Source organism: Marmota monax, unplaced genomic scaffold, assembly GCF_021218885.2.
Source record: "Marmota monax isolate L192 unplaced genomic scaffold, Marmota_monax_Labrador192_F-V1.1 WCK01_AAM20220418_F8-fsc00059, whole genome shotgun sequence".
Lineage (NCBI taxonomy): Eukaryota > Metazoa > Chordata > Mammalia > Rodentia > Sciuridae > Marmota > Marmota monax.
The window spans coordinates 2,117,578-2,135,175 of record NW_026693595.1 but is presented as its reverse complement, the minus strand read 5'-3'; the positions used below and the strand labels follow the sequence as shown (position 1 = coordinate 2,135,175).

The following is a 17,598-nucleotide window of genomic DNA, read 5'->3' as shown; positions in this document are numbered from 1 at the left end:
TATCACTCTAAAAATCTTCTCTTGACATTTGTAATTTCTCCCTTCTCCCTCCTCCCCCGCAACCCTTGCCCTATCAGTATCCACACATTTACTTTCTGTAATTACATTCCCTTTTAGAACTAATACTCCCTTTAGAATTTTAATTATAATTGCACTGAAACTTTAGATCAATTTGGGGAGAATTTTCTTTATGATACAGTGGCCCTTCCCTATTCAGGAACATTATATAGCTCTAATTATTTAAATTTCTAAGTGTCTTTAGCAGAGTTTTATAATTCTCACCATAAAAAGCTTACACATTCTTTTTAGGTTTGTTCCTAGGCACCTTTTAATAAATTTTGTAGATAGTACACTTTTCCCCTCCTCTAAATGACATTTCCTGAGTTATTGTTGCTGCTCTAGGTTCTTAAAAGACTCTGAAAGTATAATTTTAAGTTATTTTACCCTTAGTTATAAATAGCACCAGAAACACTTATTCAAGGAATTAATATGCAGTTTATTCACTGAATTAATCTGCAGTAGTTGCTCAAAAAATGATATGTCTTTAACTTTTTGCAGTTTGCTTAAAGTTGACATTGTACCATTCCATGTAAAAATGAAGCACTTTCTTACCCCTCCAGTCTGCATGAACCTTTTTTTTTTTTTTTTTTTTGGCACTGCTGGGGATGGACCCCAGGGCCTTGATACATGCTAGGTGGGTACTCTACCACTGACCTATATCCCTAGCAGCTAGATTCATTTTTTTTTCACAATTTTTGTTCTTTTTAGATATACATGACAGTACAGTGTATTCTGATATATTAGACATACATAGAGTACAACTTATTCTAATTAGGATCCCATTCTTGCGGATGTACATGATGTGGAGTTTCACTGGTGGTGCATTGATATATGAACATAGGAAAGTTATATCAGATACATTATGCTGTCTTTCCTATTCCCATTACCTCTTCCTTCCTTTCATTTCCCTTTGTCTAATTAAACAAACTTCTATCCTTCCCCCCGCCCTTATTGTGTGTCAATATCCACATATCAGAGAGAACATTCAGACTTTGTTTTTGGGGGGTATTCGTTTATTTCACTTGGCATGATAGTCTCCAGTTCCATCCATTTACTGGCAAATACCATAATTTCATTCTTCTTTAAGGCTGAGTAATATTCCATTATGTACTTATACCACATTTTTTTCCATTATGTACTTATACCACATTTTCATCCATTCATCTGTTGAAGGGCACCTAGGTTGGTTCCATAGCTAAGCTATTGTGAATAATTGCACTGAAACTTTAGACCAATTTGAGGAGAATTTTTGAGCTTCTCTAAACATTGATGTTGCCATCACTGTAGCATGCTGATTTTAAGTCCTTTGGGTATATACCAAGGAGTGAGATAACTGGGTCAAATAGTGGTTCCAATCCAAGTTTCCTGAGGAATCTACATACTGCTTTCCAGAATGATTACACCAGTTTGCATTCCCACCAGCAATGTATGAATGAACCTTTTTCCCACATCCTCACCAACATTTATTGTTATTTGTATTCTTTGATAATTGCCATTCTGACTAGAGTGAGATGGACTCTCAATGTAGTTTTAATTTGCATTTCTCTAATTGCTACAGATGTCGAACACAATAAGGATGGAAGGAGACTAGAAGTTCATTGAATTAGACAAGGGGAATGAAGGGAAAGGAGGGGTATGAGAATAGAAAAGATAGTAGAATGAATCAGACAAACTTTTCTATATTCATATATGAATACCAACCAGTGAAACTCCACATCATGTACAACAACAAAGTAGGATCCTAATTAAAATGAGTATAATTTTAATTGTCAAATTACACTCTACGTCGTGTACCTAAAAAGAACAAAAAAATCAAAATGAATGGCATTTTAAAAAATCACTTATTTTCTTCTCTCATGCCTAATCTGTTGATTCCATGCACTGTATTTTTCATCCTACACAATGTACTTTTCATCTCTAGAAGTTCAATTTGGGTCTCTTTGTCTTTTATTTCTCTAGATCATGTTTTTGAACATATGAAATAGACTCAGGCTATTACAATATTCTTCTCTACTAATCCAAAAATCATTGTCAGTTGTAATTGGTTTCAATGGATTGATTTTTCTCCTCTTTATGGTTTGTATTTTTTAACACATCTGGTAATTTTTTACTACACACTGGATGTGAATTTTTGTTTGTTGGGTGCTAAATATTTTTATATTCCTAAAAATATTCCTGAGCTTTGTTCTAGCGTGCTGTTAAGGTACATACAAAGTTTAAATCTTTTGGATCTTGCTTTTGTCCAGTTGGATCTGAGCATTATTGACTCTCTAGCTAATTAGCCCCCACTGCTGAGGTGTTGGTCAGCTTTTCATAATTATGACAAAGTAATTGAGATAAACAACTTATAGGAGGTAAGGTTTATTTTGATTCATGATTTTCGAGGCAATGGTTTGCCAGCCTTGTTGTTTTGGGTCTATGAGGGCACCATACATCATGGCAGGATTGTGTGGTGGATGAGGTATATTCATCTCATGATGACTGGGAAGTAAAGGGCGGCAGAAGGGGCCAGGGTCCCTTATTCCTTTTTAGTGCTAATCCCCAATGAACGCTAACGTTTTTCTGCTAGGTTCTACCTCCTGAAAGTTTCACCACCTTCCAGTAACACCACATACTAGGAACTAAGCCAGCACATGGGCCTTTGAAAGACACTTATCCAAAATGTAACATGCATGAGGCAAGGCTTTTCTCTGTATCACATCCAGTGCCCTAGAAATTGTGACATTTTCCAATATGGGTATGGAAACAAGCATTGCAGAATGTTTCTAGAAGGATACTATTATCAGTAGTTGCCTATGTGGTGGGTTATTGGGGATCAAGAATGAAAGGCATATGGAACACATTTGGGCTACTTCAAATTATCTCACTGGTACCACTGGTATTACTGGTGTCTTGTGGGTTACAGGTTTTTTTTTTTTTTTCATTAGAAATTAATACCCAGAGTTTCTGGCTTCTTCTTCTGGGAAACAATTTTCCATGAGTTTCTTGCACTTCTTCATACCTTGTAAGCAGAGGCATTGGCTGATTTTATTCAATATTAGCTTTTTAGAGTTGTTTTGTATGGTATAGCGTTGGAAGAGAGAGAGATCTTTCAGGAGCACAGCGCAGGTTTGTTTATTGTCCAGTATAATAATGTCTTTCACTAGGGAAAGTCAGACATGAGGACTGCTTGTTCATTATAAGATTAAGCTTTCTGGAGCTCATTATGAATGATTAAGATTTCCAAAGTGTGGGGTTCCTCTCCTGTAATACAACCAAAATGCATGTGCAAGCATCACCTGGTACTCTTGAGGTGTTCTGTGAGATTAAGGACTGAGGAACTAGTATAGGATTAATAATACTCTGGCTACTGCTATTACTGTGTATAGTAAACGGTCCTTTTGTCTTTGACATAGGAGTCTTCTGTCTTCATTCAGGAAACTGTGGCAAGCTAATATCCTAGCTTGAAAGCAGAGTAAAATCTTAAACCCTTTATAGTTGATACCTTCAGTCTCAGATGAAATGCCACACGAAAGAACATGACATCTAGTCTCAGCAGCAACCTCTGGGTCAGATAGTACAATTTTGAAGCCTGGGGGAATTATCTCCTCTTGAGCAAGCTGTAACTTGTAGATAAATTTTCTTTCACCCTATTTCCAGCCTCTCGAGAGATGTCCCCATATATATCAGTGGCTATGTCTCTTTGCAAAGCTGTCTTTTAACAAATAATTTTGTATTTTCTCTGTTCTTCTTCTTTCTCTATTTCTTTGTAATCTATTAATCATTATTTTTCTTACATCTATCAGAACTGACATTGCAGGGTAATTAAGTCAACTTAATTCTAAAGAGGGACAAACCTCTCAAAGGAGAATGGGACACAAGATATTTCATGTTTGGCAGAGCATAAAGAGGTATACTGCCTTATAAGCTGTAAAGAAGAATCTGCAAAAATTTTACATTCCTGTGGATTGGGGGTTAGCAACTCAGTTTACAGTAACTGGAAGTCCCAATCAGAAGGGATGTTTATACTCACTCATAAGCATTTTTCTGGGTCCTCAAGGGAGAAACTTGGGGGCACAGCAGTCTTTGGAGAACCCCCTGGCAGGCATGAATGTATAGAATAGCTTCTACTGAGGTAGGGGTAGGCACAAAACCATACCTGATTCCTTGGACCATTCTCTGCTATAAGCAAAAGCTTTAAGCCACTGATGGAGGATCAACAAACATTTTCCCAGGACACAGATATTACTTTTGGAGTGGAAGCAAAACTCCTTTGCCTTGGAGTGAGGGGTGGAAACTGTCCCATTTCTAGGACAAAGGCAAAGGATACTTTATTTCTGTGAAAAAGCAGAAGCAAATACCTTCATTTTAGGGAGAATGGTAGAAAATCATTTGATAGGACTGTTGGTGGAGCAGGAAATTCCTGCCGAAGTCCAACCACTGATAGGTCAGGAAAAAGGATAGGACTGCTAAGAAAAATCCACTTCTGAGACTAAGACACACAGAGCCTTCCTAAGACTGAGTCTGGGCTAGAACAATAAAGATCATGGTACAATAACAAATAGTCTTAACAAATAGTCTAAACTTCATATTAAAAAGTCCTAGAAGAGAGAATGGGAAAGAATATCTGAAGAGTTAAATGGACAAAAAACTTTTGAGAAATAATGACAAAACACCAAACCACAGATCCAACAAGCTCAAGGAACCCCAAACAGAATATCAGAAACAAAACCACATACACCTAGGCACTTAAGACAACAAAAGCTGAGCTAATTCATTGCTAAAAGACCTGTGACATAAAGGAGGTTTTTCAGGTAGCAGTATGATGCCAGATAGAAACTTGGATGCATATAAGGAAATGACTGTTTTGTAGCAAATTATGCTAAAACTTGATAGTGTAGGAATTCACTATCAGCTGAATGGCTCAGGGATGCCCCTGTAGTTGAAGTCAAGATGTAGGTGTGGCTGTAGTCGTATGAAAACTCAACAAGGTCCTAGTATCCATCTCCAGTCTCATTCAGTTCACGTGACTGTTGGAAGAAGCCTAAGTTCTTCTCCATTTGGAAGTCTTCACAGGGCTATTTGCTTATCATTGGGCTTCTCTCAGTACAAGTGGTCTTAGAGAAAAGTGAAAGCCACAATGTCCTTTAATTAGAAATCACATGGGCTGGGATGCAGCTCAGTGGCAAAGCATCTGCCTTGGATTCGCAAAGCCCTAGGTTCGACCCCCAGCTCCAAAAAAGAACCCCACCAAAAAAAAAAAAAAAAGAGAAAAAAAGATAAAGAAATCACATATTTTCCACCAATTTATTCATTAAAAGTCAAGTACTACAGGACTGGGGATGTGGCTCAAGCAGTAGCGCGCTTGCCTGGCAAAAAAAAAAAAAAAAAAAAAGGTCAAGTACTACAAGCCCACACTCAAGGGAAGGGGAATTAGACTGTTCTGAAGGGGGGATTAACAAAGAATTTGTGAACATATTTTTAAAATACCACATACTAGAAATTATTAAAAATGGCTGGGATTGTAGCTAAGTAGTAGAGTGCTTGCCCAGCATGTGTGAGACACTGGGTTTGATTTCAGCATATAAATAAATAAAACAAAGGTCCACTGACAACTAAAAAAATATTTTACAAAAATGATAAACATGAGACATGTTCATCATTTTTATTACTTTAAAAGAATTTATTCAGAAGCAAAAATATTACCAATGTGTTCTGGGTTTTACTGTATGCATAAAAGTAAAATGAATGATTTTTGTGAGGTTTCTATAACCGTACACGAAGTGGTATACTGTTATTTGAGGGCAGACTATAAGAAGTTAAACATGTGTAAACTCTACCTAAACCACTGATGAGTGTATATTTTGGTGTTTTGTATAAAGAGTTCGAACTAATAAGCTAATAGTGGGGATGAAATCAGGAAAACACTGAATTCAAAATGTACAAAAAAATGATACAAGCAGAAAAGGAGCAAAATGGTGGATTTTAATTTAACCCTATCAATAATTACATGAAAATGTAAATAGTTTAAATATTTAATTGAAAGACAGCCAATTGAATAAAAAAGCAAGACCTAGGTATCTACTGTCAATAAGAAACCCAACTTATGACCATGTGGCATCGTGGGAATACATCAGCCCCAACCTGGAATAGGATCATACAGGAATTCAAGGGGCAAAGGATCTTCACCTTTGCCCAGATGACAATTCCTCCTCAAAACTTCAGGGCTGCTTCCCCTCATTACCCTAAGGGGGCTAGCTGTGGACCCAGCAGGACAGACAGAAGACCAGTGTTAGTGTTAGCTTGGGCTCCCTCTTCATCTTTGCTGTGCATTCTGGGAGCACTGCAGAGGACCCCCTTTTGGCATCAATGGGACATCATCTGAAAACAACATTATGCGGTATAATGCAGTTTTATTTGGACCAGAAGAGGCCAACTTTGAAGAGGCTACTTTTAAAGTAACAATAGAATTTTCTGAAGAATAGCCAAATAAACCACCATTTGGTTTTTATCTAGAATATTTCATCCAAATGTATATGCTGATGTGTTTAGACATCTTGCAGAATTGATGGGAGTCTCCTGTCAGTATAGTCTCTGGATGAATCAAATCCAAACAGTTCAGTCAATAGCCAGGCAGCACATCTTCATCAAGAAAACAAAATGAGAAGTTTCAGCCATAGTTAAACGAAGTTGGAATCTACCAGGGTAGACAACTATATATAGTTGTATATAATTTGCATCTCAGTAGAAAGGCTAACAAATTTTAAATGCCACAGGTTGTAAGGGTTCTGCAAGGAAAAAAAAAAAAATTCCTTCCTTTAGTTTGCTTGTATTTTGTAAATGTATTGCTGTATAAATTTATTACATATCCTGCTTGTAGTTTTTCCAAGTGTATAATGCTGGTGTGTTCACGAGAGTATATGCACACCATTTTGTAACCTGTACTTTAAAATATTGTACACCTTATTTTCGAATTATTAGATTTTTAAATTGGAAAAAAGCACTTGTTTTTTATATTTGAAGCTGTTAAAATACATAACTTCAGCACAAGAGACTGTCACTTATCTCCTTGTCTGTGTGAAATGGATTAATAAATGCCTCATTTTCAATCATCTGATTGTTTCCTTTTAAATTTCTTCCTTCCTTCTGTCCTCCACCCACCCCGCTTTTTGGTGCTAGGGATTGAACCCAGGGTCATTATACCACTAGGCTATATTCCCACTCCTTTGTAAATTTTTAAATTTTGAGATAAGGTCCCACTTAAGTTTTGTCCAGACCATAAATCTAAGTTTGAACTTGTAATCCTCTTGCCTCAACCTCCCAAATCAAATGGGATTACAGGGATGTTCCAACATGCCTGGTTTACTTCCAGTTTCAAAACAACAAGCTTACGTTTTATCATGAAAGTCATCAAATTTGATTTTAAATTCCAATTATAATCTCCAACTTTATTTTGAATAAACTTATTAATTTCAATCAGTTACAGACATAACTGGTTTCTGTCCATCTGTCTTAGGCCACTTGTTTTTTTTTTTTTTTTTTACTTTTATTTATCCATTTATTTTTATGTGGTGCAGAGAATCGAACCCAGGGCCTTGCACATGCCAGGCGAGCGTTCTACCACTGAGCCACAAGCCCAGCCCCACCACTTGTTTCTTCATGCATTAGCTACCATTAAATTGCACCTTTTGTGGTTTCATAATTTGCAGCTTTACTATCAGTAGAGAAGTCATGTAACTTTTGCTGGTTAGTAGTACTTTAACGAAGAAAGTAAAATCAAAAGCATTAACAAAAAGTCTCTGCTCCACTGGCAATGGCTGCATTTGAGTAAAGCAGATGTTTGTAAGGAAATTTTATGTAACTTTTTTGAAAACTGCCTTTTAATGCCACTGAATATCTGATTATTCTAGGAAACGTTTTAACACCAGGGCCTGCTGAATTGCTTTCTCTTGTAGAGACATGATCATTTCTCAAGCTGTTTAGAAGTTGGACTGAATCTTAGTTTACTGGATAAATGTAAAACAGTATTTAGAAAGGTAAGACCAAGCTTTTCCAGAAGTGTTGTCAGGCAGCGTGTACATCACCTAGTAAGTAGTATGATGGTCAAACCAAACCTCCACCAAGAAAGAGTTCTGTGGAGGGCACTGAACCCTCAAACAACAAGTGTCTGTTAAGAACAACAGATGGGAAAAAGATGATAAGCACAGTGGTGAACTCCAAAGAAGTAAGTTTCATATGGCTTACTCAAATTTATTGAGAGCTAACATGGATGGGCTTGAGAAAAAAAAAGAGCAAGAGTAAGAAGAGCAAAACAGCACAGTGAAGGGCACCAAATTCCCTGCTTCTACCAAACCAGAGTTAGTCTTTTTTTCCTTTGGTTTCTTGTTCCCCCATTGATAACTTTTTCATGTGATATTAAGTGTTGGAGAGAAAAAAGGTTGCAGTGTTTACAAGATAGTTGTGGTAAGTTTATTCCAGATCCGTGATACATCTTTGTATATTCCTGAATTATAGTTTTTTTAAATTTTCTGTTGGACACAATACCTTTTATTTATTTTTATATGGTGCTGAGGACCAGTGCCTCACCCATGCTAGGTTGACTGCTCTACCACTGAGCCACAACCCTAGCCCCTCATTAGGTGTTTTCTAATACTAATAATATCATACATCCTTATACAAAAACAGTTACAATGTCACTAGATGACATATTATGCCCTTTGTGGAATGAAACATTTGTTATGCAGTGCATGACTGTACTTCCATTGTTGCTCATTCTCTTTTAAGGAAGATGATGATGGGGATGTTAAAATAGAGTAGCAAGACCTGGTGGCCATTCAAACATGAGCGAAGGAAAAGTCACCTAATAGTGCAAAGCCAAACACCTGGCTCCTGCCACAGCCCAGCTTGGCTAGTAATGATGAGGCTTTGGGTGCCAGTGTGGACAAAACTGGAAACGGTAAGGCAGATCACCAATATGTGCATGGACAGAAAGCAAGGGTTTCTGATGCTGGACACTCATTGGATGCTGAAGGTAGAAAGGGGGGAAGCAGGAGTAGTGCTTAGGCAACGAACCTCCTGGGGACAGTCAGTGGAGAAAAATGACAACAATCAAATTTCCTCCCCAACACCATTGCTCCACTGTCTCTGCTACCAGGCACTTCCACCTTGGTCTCTTGGCAGCTATTCTATAGCATCTGATGCACACATTAAACTTCTTGGCCTTGTTCCTGTAGGGAAAAAAGTCACCTCCATTCAACTGAATAGGATTTGAACAATGGTTGCAATAGGGAAAGGAAATGAATTGTCAGGGGCTCAAGATAGCCATGGAAAGCGGAGCTGGCAGGTATTGCAACAGTGAATTAAAACAGGAAGTCAAAAGAAAAGTAAGAGTCAAGATCTTAATCACTTGCTGCAATAGTATGAGAGACTAACCCAGAAAAGGCACTTTCATTTTCCATACTTCCCCTAGAATGGTGCACTGAAGTCAGGAGAATCATCACAGATGGGCCTCTTCTCACTGCTTAGGGGGCTCTGAAAAGGCTCCTGTGTTTTGTACACAAGGTAGGGATGGGGAGATGAGGAAGGACTAGGAGTGGTAGTGCCAAGCCAGAGTACAGTGGCTTCAAATCCCCCCTCCCCCGGCCTCTCTCTCTCAGGAGGCCTCAACAGAAGCACCTGAGAAGGCCTCAGAATTGAGGAAAGTAAACCCTGAAGATCTAAGTGCTTTTCCTACTAACGGCTGGTCCTGGAACCCTTCCTACTATTTGCCTTTATAGCTCTTTTTCTGTAATTTAGCTAAATTAAAGATCAAAGATTAATATTTTCCTTGGTGGATTCTAAGTTCATTACAGTGACCTTGAATGAAAAAAAGTGAAAACAATTAATACAAAGCCTAGCATAATCAAAGGGCAAGTAATCATATCACTAACTTCTAGAAGCACTGAAGACTAACACAAGGGTTCAAAAGTATGTGTGCACAATGAATTAAAATTCCCCTATCTATGGTTATCACTAACTTAGATGGAAACAACCAAGCAAATATTGTTTCATAGCAATTGGCAGACTTTAATATTCAAGAAAAATTAAGTCCATCATACACATTAAAAATATAGGAAATTTCATGCAGACATGAAGCTTCCAATTCAGCCTTTGTGGCAACTTTTAGAAGGAGAATTACATATAAATACAGTACACTTTGTAGTTCCCAAACTTCATAATTTTATACTGTGATTTATACAGCTTCTCTTTATATTTTATATATCCCACCTCACTCATTTAACACAGCCTAAAATCTGCACCACTTCAGAATATGAAAAAGAGAGGAAAAAAAAAAAGCAAGCACACTGACCACTTTGCAAACAGTTCTTTTGTGTTTTGAGCTAAATTAAGGGGGAAAAAAATGTTAAGGCTTACATACTTTAGTAGCCAGGACTAAATTTTAAGAAATACAAAGTTAAATAAATCCTCCAGTGACATTTCTATTATTGATTAATACCACATTTTCAAGTTTAGAATATATTAACTGCAAAAGCTACAAGAAAAAAAGTGATGCAAATTTGTATAGACATTTAAAAATAATATTCATGATATGAGGAAGAAATTAAAACAAATGAAATAACTTCAGAGTTAACTAAAATATATTCTGTAATTTAGAAATACAGGTAACATTATTAAAGAATAAAACCTGATAGTAAAAAAAGAAAAAAAATTAGGCAATAAAACCAATCCACCAGTGTCAACCTGTTTTTGCCTTTGTGAGAAAAAGATCTTTTGTTTTGATACAAGTGATAAAAAATATTAGTCATCAGTGAATAAAAGGCATTTTTTACATTATTCAAAAACAGTATGTATTCCTTGCTATTCAATGGATGTTTTTAAATACTTATGCTCCTTTTAAGTTTTTTTTTTCCCTTAAAAAATAATTTTGGGGTGCTTTTCCCCTTTGCAATTAATTTCAAGTTCATTTATATAAGTAATGAGAATTTCTACCAAATAAATGTATGCCAAGTACTGAGGGACATAAACACAACATAGTTTTGTTTTTAAAAACCTCAGGTTTCAGATTTCCCTGACTTGACAAGTCAAATTAAAATTAGCTCCATGGAACCTTATCCTGCATAATGGGAGTAAAGATAAAAAAGCTCCCTTGCTGTTTGCGGAACCCGCCCCCAACCAGAAAAATGCTAAATCCAGTAATGATTCTTACAAGCTACAGGCAACGAAGGTCTGAACATTTACAATTAAGTTTTCTTATCAAAACCATGACACTTATGCTACCAGCACATTAAGTTCCTCTAATCCAAAATGCCAAAGAGATAACTTAAAGCAATCATAATCATCTATGAAAATATTCAATAAGGGTTCTTTCTTTTCTCCAAGAAAAGGTTAAAACATTATTCATCTTTGCTTTCCAAGGTACTGGAAATAGAAGAACAAACATTAAAAGAGAAAAAAAGAAAAAAAAAAAAACTGCCTCCAATATAGATCTGCTAGAGGTAGTAATTTACAGCAGCATATATAATGTTTAAGCTCCATCTATCAGGGAACAAAACTGGTGTTAATATGAAATTACATGAATGCAAGCTACTCAAAGACAGACCATGGGCAGTAATTCATCCCTGAATTTCATACTCAAGATTTTCCATAGTAATACCATTATGACAGTTTTTACTAGTATATGATTAACAAAAAAAGTGCTTGCTTTCATAATCCTGATAATCTAAAGACATTATTGTAAACATCACACTGGCAAACTGTATTCATTTCTAGTTTGAAATCATACATTTCAAATGGGCAGATTTTTATTTTCCAGTCTCCTAGCACTATTTTAAAAAAAGGCTTTTGTGCCTTACTTAGAATGTTGAGATCCCATACATTTCAAAGTGATCCATGATGAGCATGCTTTCATAAAGTGTTCCATTTAGTGTGGACGAAAGACTTAATTTCTCAGTTCCATTTTAGTGACCAGTGATACAATTAAATTTAGCATTTCATAAAAATGAAATGTATGAAGCTTCTCTAAATTCAGTTGATTTAGAAAAAATAAAGTCAACTAATTTAGATGAAAAAAAGAAATAGATACACATTTTATGTATACATTGCTCAGGAAGAAAGTGAACAAAATCACAATTCCAGATGATGAATATAACAGGATCCTTAAACTTCTAAAAATAGCATATGCAATGCACATAAAACAATAAAAAAAGGAGATTATTATGGACTTCAATACTATCAATCATTAATATGGCAGATTTGCGACAGCTTCATGAAGACACTGGAGATTAGGTTTTTTTCTGCTGCAAGACAATTCTGGGCTTCAATGAAAAAGTATATGTGAAGATTATTTCCTCCATTTTTACTTGTGTAATACAAATCTGCATGGCATAGTATATTTCTGAAAAAAGCAATAGACATTATTAAGAAAATAGACACTATTTCTAAATTTTGTTAAGAATAAGAAGGCACCACTGATTTGAGGTTGTGTCCTGTCATCACTGATAGTTGATTTTGAGTTGTTTATTTCAGCATTTGTTCTTATTATACTTTTCTGGGTGATATCACTTAAGACCATTATTGTGGCTTACGGACCACAAACAAGACACATTCATAGTAGTATTTCATCATAGAGAGATCATTCACAGTATATGTTGACAACACAGATTCTTTTTCCACCTGCAATGCAAACAATAATGATGATGATGATAATTATGATCATAACAATCCCACTAATAAATTCTGAGCCTCACAAGTAGCAGGCATTATTAAGCAGATCAACTTATTACATAGAGCTACCCCTGTAAGATCAGTACTATCATTAATTCCACTTCACATAGAAGGGTCATGTAAGTGGCTCAAGGTCATACCATGAATGCTAGAACTATGATTCAAATGCAGACAATCTAACTCCAGAGTTTGAACCCTACACTATTATAATACATTGCTTCTATTTTTAGCAAATCTGTTGGTTGTATTTTAAATGAATGGAATACTCCTAAGTAAACAAACAACTAAAACACAATAGCCAAAGTGTCAAAAAACGTGTGATTCACATGATAAAAACAGGTCAAGCAGTATGAAGAACAAAAGAACTATATTATTTTTATACCTGCCTTCCCACACTGCTCTGTTTTTCCAGAGCATAGTCTACTGGTATCTATCAGTAAGAGTTTACCAACACCAATACTATAATTCAGCTACCACTTACTGAAAGCCTATTTTGCCAGGAATTATAGATTTTCCTTTATATACATTATCCCAAATCCTTATAATCTTGAAAGCTATATTATCTTCACTTTATGGATAAGAAAACAAGAAGATTAAGAAGTAAAAGCTAGGGCTGGGATTGTGATTCAGAATATTTGCCTAGCACTGTGAGGCACTGGGGTTCAATCCTCAGCACCACATAAAAATAAATAAATATAATAAAGGTATTGTGTCCACGATAACTAAAAAAAGAAAAAAAGTAGTAGTAATAGTAGTAATGCTAGCTACTGCCATAATATCTAGATTTCTGTTTAAGGGCTTTAGAGTTAAAATTTGGCAATATTTCATTCCTCCTTACCTCTACCTGGAATCCATATTGCAGAACAACATTTTTTATATCCTCGTAGCTCAATTCTATGGAAAGTTCATTTGCCAAATTTTCAAAGTGGTACAGCAGAGGACCTGTGTGTTAAAGATACTATGAATGAATTACCTGATATATAAGCTTGCACTTAATAGCTATGTTACACTGAATGAACATCAAGCTCAACAAATTGAGCAGTAAATGAGACAAAGATAAAAAGGAAAAGACATATTTTATTCGTTGAGGATAATTATCTAAACCTCTGAAACTCTGGCCCAGTAATTAACATCTAAAACCTAGGTCTATACTCATGGTAAATGAGTCCCTGTATATCTGCCTGGCAGTGTGATTATTCACAACATGGGCCTGAATGCACCAAGTCTCTAAATTCCAAAGGTAATATAATTATAAATCTATAAATAAATTTAAAACTGCAGTTTCAAACTAGTTATCATACAAAAACAGTAAAGGATTCAAGCTAGCCCAGGTGAGAGTGTGGAGAGGCAGAGAAGTTATAGGGAAGGCTTCCTGTAAGGAAGAGGTGACACTACCTAGCTGGCTTTCATGCCCCAGCTCTAATACCTACTAACTGTGTCTATGGGCAAGTTACCAACTCTGCATCATATGCAGCATGACTCTAATATGAGATAACAGGCAATACATCTGTCATCAAAAAGGCACTAAGTCAATGACAGCTGTTATATCTATTTTTTTTTTAACTTTTTCCACTTTACTATTCTAATTCCAGTTAGTCACAGAATTAACATATGATTCAAATTAGGATTTTCCAATCTTTCAATCTCTCACATTTTGCCCAATTCATCAGCTTCATCCAAGGAAATATTATCACTTAACACACTGTACCTGATACTAATGTAGACCACCTTCTCTTTAACTTTCATTAGACTAATTATAAATCCTGCATCTAGTTTTCTACCCCAACTCCTCACTGTATGAATAGGGGTTCCTTTTATCATGGAAGATAAAAGGAACAAAAGGGACAAAGTTTCTGCTCCCAAGAGGCTTGCCATCCTGTGGGTCATACTTAGAGTTAAGTCCCGCCACGTTTTTTTTAATCCTACATAAACCACTAGAAAAAAATTATCATGAATACTATTTAAATAATGTTAGCACTCTTTCCAAAAGATAAAAATACTTTCCTAACAATTTCCAATAAGCCTACATTTCTGTCAACAGTATAGTAAAAATAATCCCATAGTTAACCATCTACCTATCCTTACTGTTGTGCCCTAAAGTATCCCTAACCCTTTTCTTAAAGAAGGCAGAGCCTCACAGATAAATAATAGCCAGAAAGACTTTGCTATCTATCTATCTGTTTATTTATTTATTTTTGGTCTTGGTATTGGAGATGTAACCCAGGGGTACTTTTCCACTGAACTACATCTCCAGCCTTTTTATTTTGGCCTTCAACTTGCCATCTTAGCCACTGGGATGATAGGAGTGTGCTAGCTTTTAAAGCTCTTTCCAGCTTTTAAAGCTTATGCTGTTCCTGTTTCACTAAGAACCTCTGATAACATGGTTTTATTATGTGTACATATATACACTATAATGATTCCTACATACTCAGGCCATATTTTACCTCTACTTATGTTGCTTTCCATCTAAAAAAACACTCTCCAATTCATGCTTTTGCCCTGCTTCAAAACACTCCTGCAATCTATCCCAGTCTTTATCCCACTGCTATTCCTCTTAATACAGTGTATCTTACAATTCACTTTATGCAGTGTTGCACCACTCATTGTAATTAGTACTGTTTTCTAACTAGGTCACAATTTAAATGTCAAGGAACAGGTCTTAAGTTTCTTTGAATTCACTAAAATGCAATCTGCTAAATGTACAGCATAAGCATCTATAATTCTGACAGACAAAAATGTGATATATATTTTCTATAGTCTTCTATTACAAATGGTATTTCAACAAATCATCTCCACACATTTCAGATTTTCCTTACAAAGATTTATTGAAAATCAGAGAGAACAAACACTTTACTGAGTTGATCTAAACTGCTAAAATGCTTTCCAAAAGATTTATAGGTTGACAGTCCCTTACCCTTGGGGCTAAAAATGTCCTTTGGACTCTGGAATATTTGCATATACATAATGAGACAGCTTAGGGAGGGGACCCAAATCTAAACACACAAAATTCATTTATGTTTCATATATACCTATATACATAGCCTGAAGGGTTTTTGTTTTTTGTAGTGTTGCGGATTGAATCTAGGGCTTCACACATGCCAGGCAAGTGCTTTACCACTAAGCTATACTCCACAACCACTAAAGGAAACTTTTGTTTTTGGTGCACACCTGCATTTTGACTGTGATTGTTATACCAAGTCAAGGTAAAATTTTCCATTTGTGGTGTCATGTAGGTGGCTTCAAAAGTTTTAGATTTTCACTCACAACTGCTATGATATGTACTTGTCTCAAAGCCTTAATGAGCAGTGGGAACGCAATGGTACAGTTAGTCTAGAAAATGGGTTGGTATTTTCTTGTGAAGTTCAAGGGAACTTTTGGGGGTAATGGAAATGAAATATTTTCTGTCTTAATAATAGTTATATGGTTTATTCCGTTTCCAAAATGAATCAAACTATGTATTTAATAGAAAGAATTTTATAATTATGTCCATTATACATCCAAAAAAACCATCTGACTTAAAAAAACAATTTTTAAAAAAACAATATTTGCTAGTTTGATAAGGGGGAAACAATAGGCCATAAAAGTAATTCGAGCATTTCCTTGAAGTTGAGCAGTTGTCCATTCTTTAAGTGAAACTTATCACAAATATCTGACACTGAACATATAAAGACAAAATAAAATATGGACACACATCTAAAAGTTTTAATTTTCTCAATTTTCACGTCTCCTGGTATTCTTGTTAGTGGCTATAATAAAAGGAACAAAGATATATTTTTCCTTGGCCATAATTATAAGCTCATAATAGAAAGCTGAAGTAACATGAAAAAGTATAAAAATAGAGTCAAACTGATTTCTAATGCACTCATTGACAAACACCTGAAAATGTCTTACCTTGCACTTTCCTAGATGTGTAATATAAGATACCACATACATAGTTTTGCATCTTCATTATGAACATTTCTCTATTGAGCTAATTATTTCTAGAGAACAGTTTTACTCTGGGGAATCTTATGACTATTCATCAACTCCACTGCTCTTAAAAATATAGGTTCAGGGCTGGGGGTAGTAGCTCAGTGGTAGAACACTTGCCTAGCACATGAGAGGCACTGGGTTCGATCCTCAGCACAACATAAAAATAAATAAAACAAAGTATTATGTCCATCTACAACTAAAAGTTTTTTTTTTAATTGTTTATAAATAAAAATAAAAAAAAAGGCAGGTACAGTCTAAGTTTTTGTTGAGTATGTCGACCATTAATCAGTCTTTATAGTCTTTGCTGGTATCTGATTATTTTTCTCTAACAGATTTCTACAAGTAATATTAACTTAACAAATGTATGTAATAGTGAATGTAATTATGTAACAGGCCAGATGACAAATATTTTAGGCTTTCTGGGCTATGTATAGTTTCTATCACTAATCTGCATTTCCTTCCCCCACAACCTATTTAAAAATGTAAAAAAACAGCACAGCAGTGCATACCTGTAATCCCGTCGACTTGGGAAGCTTAAACAGGAGATCACAAGTTCAAAGCCAGCCTCAGGAATTTAGTGAGACTCTAACCAACTCAGTGAGACCTTGTCTCTAAATAAAATATTTCTTAAAAGGGTTGGGAATGTGCCTGAGTGGTTAAGTGGCCCTGGGTTCAATTCCTAGTACCACCCCCCCCCCCAAAAAAAAACCCTGTAAAAAACAGTATTTTGAAGAATATTAAAGAGTACCTAAAATTCCCCTTAATAAAAGCATTTATAATTTGGGTTTTGTGTGAACATGTGGTGCTGGGGATGGAATCCATGGCCTCATGCATGCGAGACAAATGTTCTACCACTGAGCTGCA

The 17,598-nt window shown here is 35.7% G+C and overlaps 1 protein-coding gene across 5 annotated transcripts in view; it reads right to left on the bottom strand.

Moving 5' to 3' along the window:
* Positions 1-6,421: 6,421 nt before the first annotated feature.
* Positions 6,422-17,598, bottom strand: part of Carnmt1 (carnosine N-methyltransferase 1) — a 46,176-nt gene continuing 34,999 nt past the window's right edge. For 4 of the 5 annotated variants that reach the window (XM_046459407.2, XM_058583998.1, XM_058583999.1 and 1 more), the window contains 2 exons: positions 13,601-13,704; positions 10,081-12,711 (listed from right to left, as the gene is read on the bottom strand). In XM_046459407.2, the coding sequence (XP_046315363.1) occupies positions 12,610-12,711; positions 13,601-13,704 (206 nt within the window). In that variant the 3' untranslated portion in view covers positions 10,081-12,609. Of the gene's footprint in view, positions 6,828-10,080; positions 12,712-13,600; positions 13,705-17,598 lie in introns of those variants that run through there. The other variant, XM_058583997.1, reaches the window with a different exon arrangement.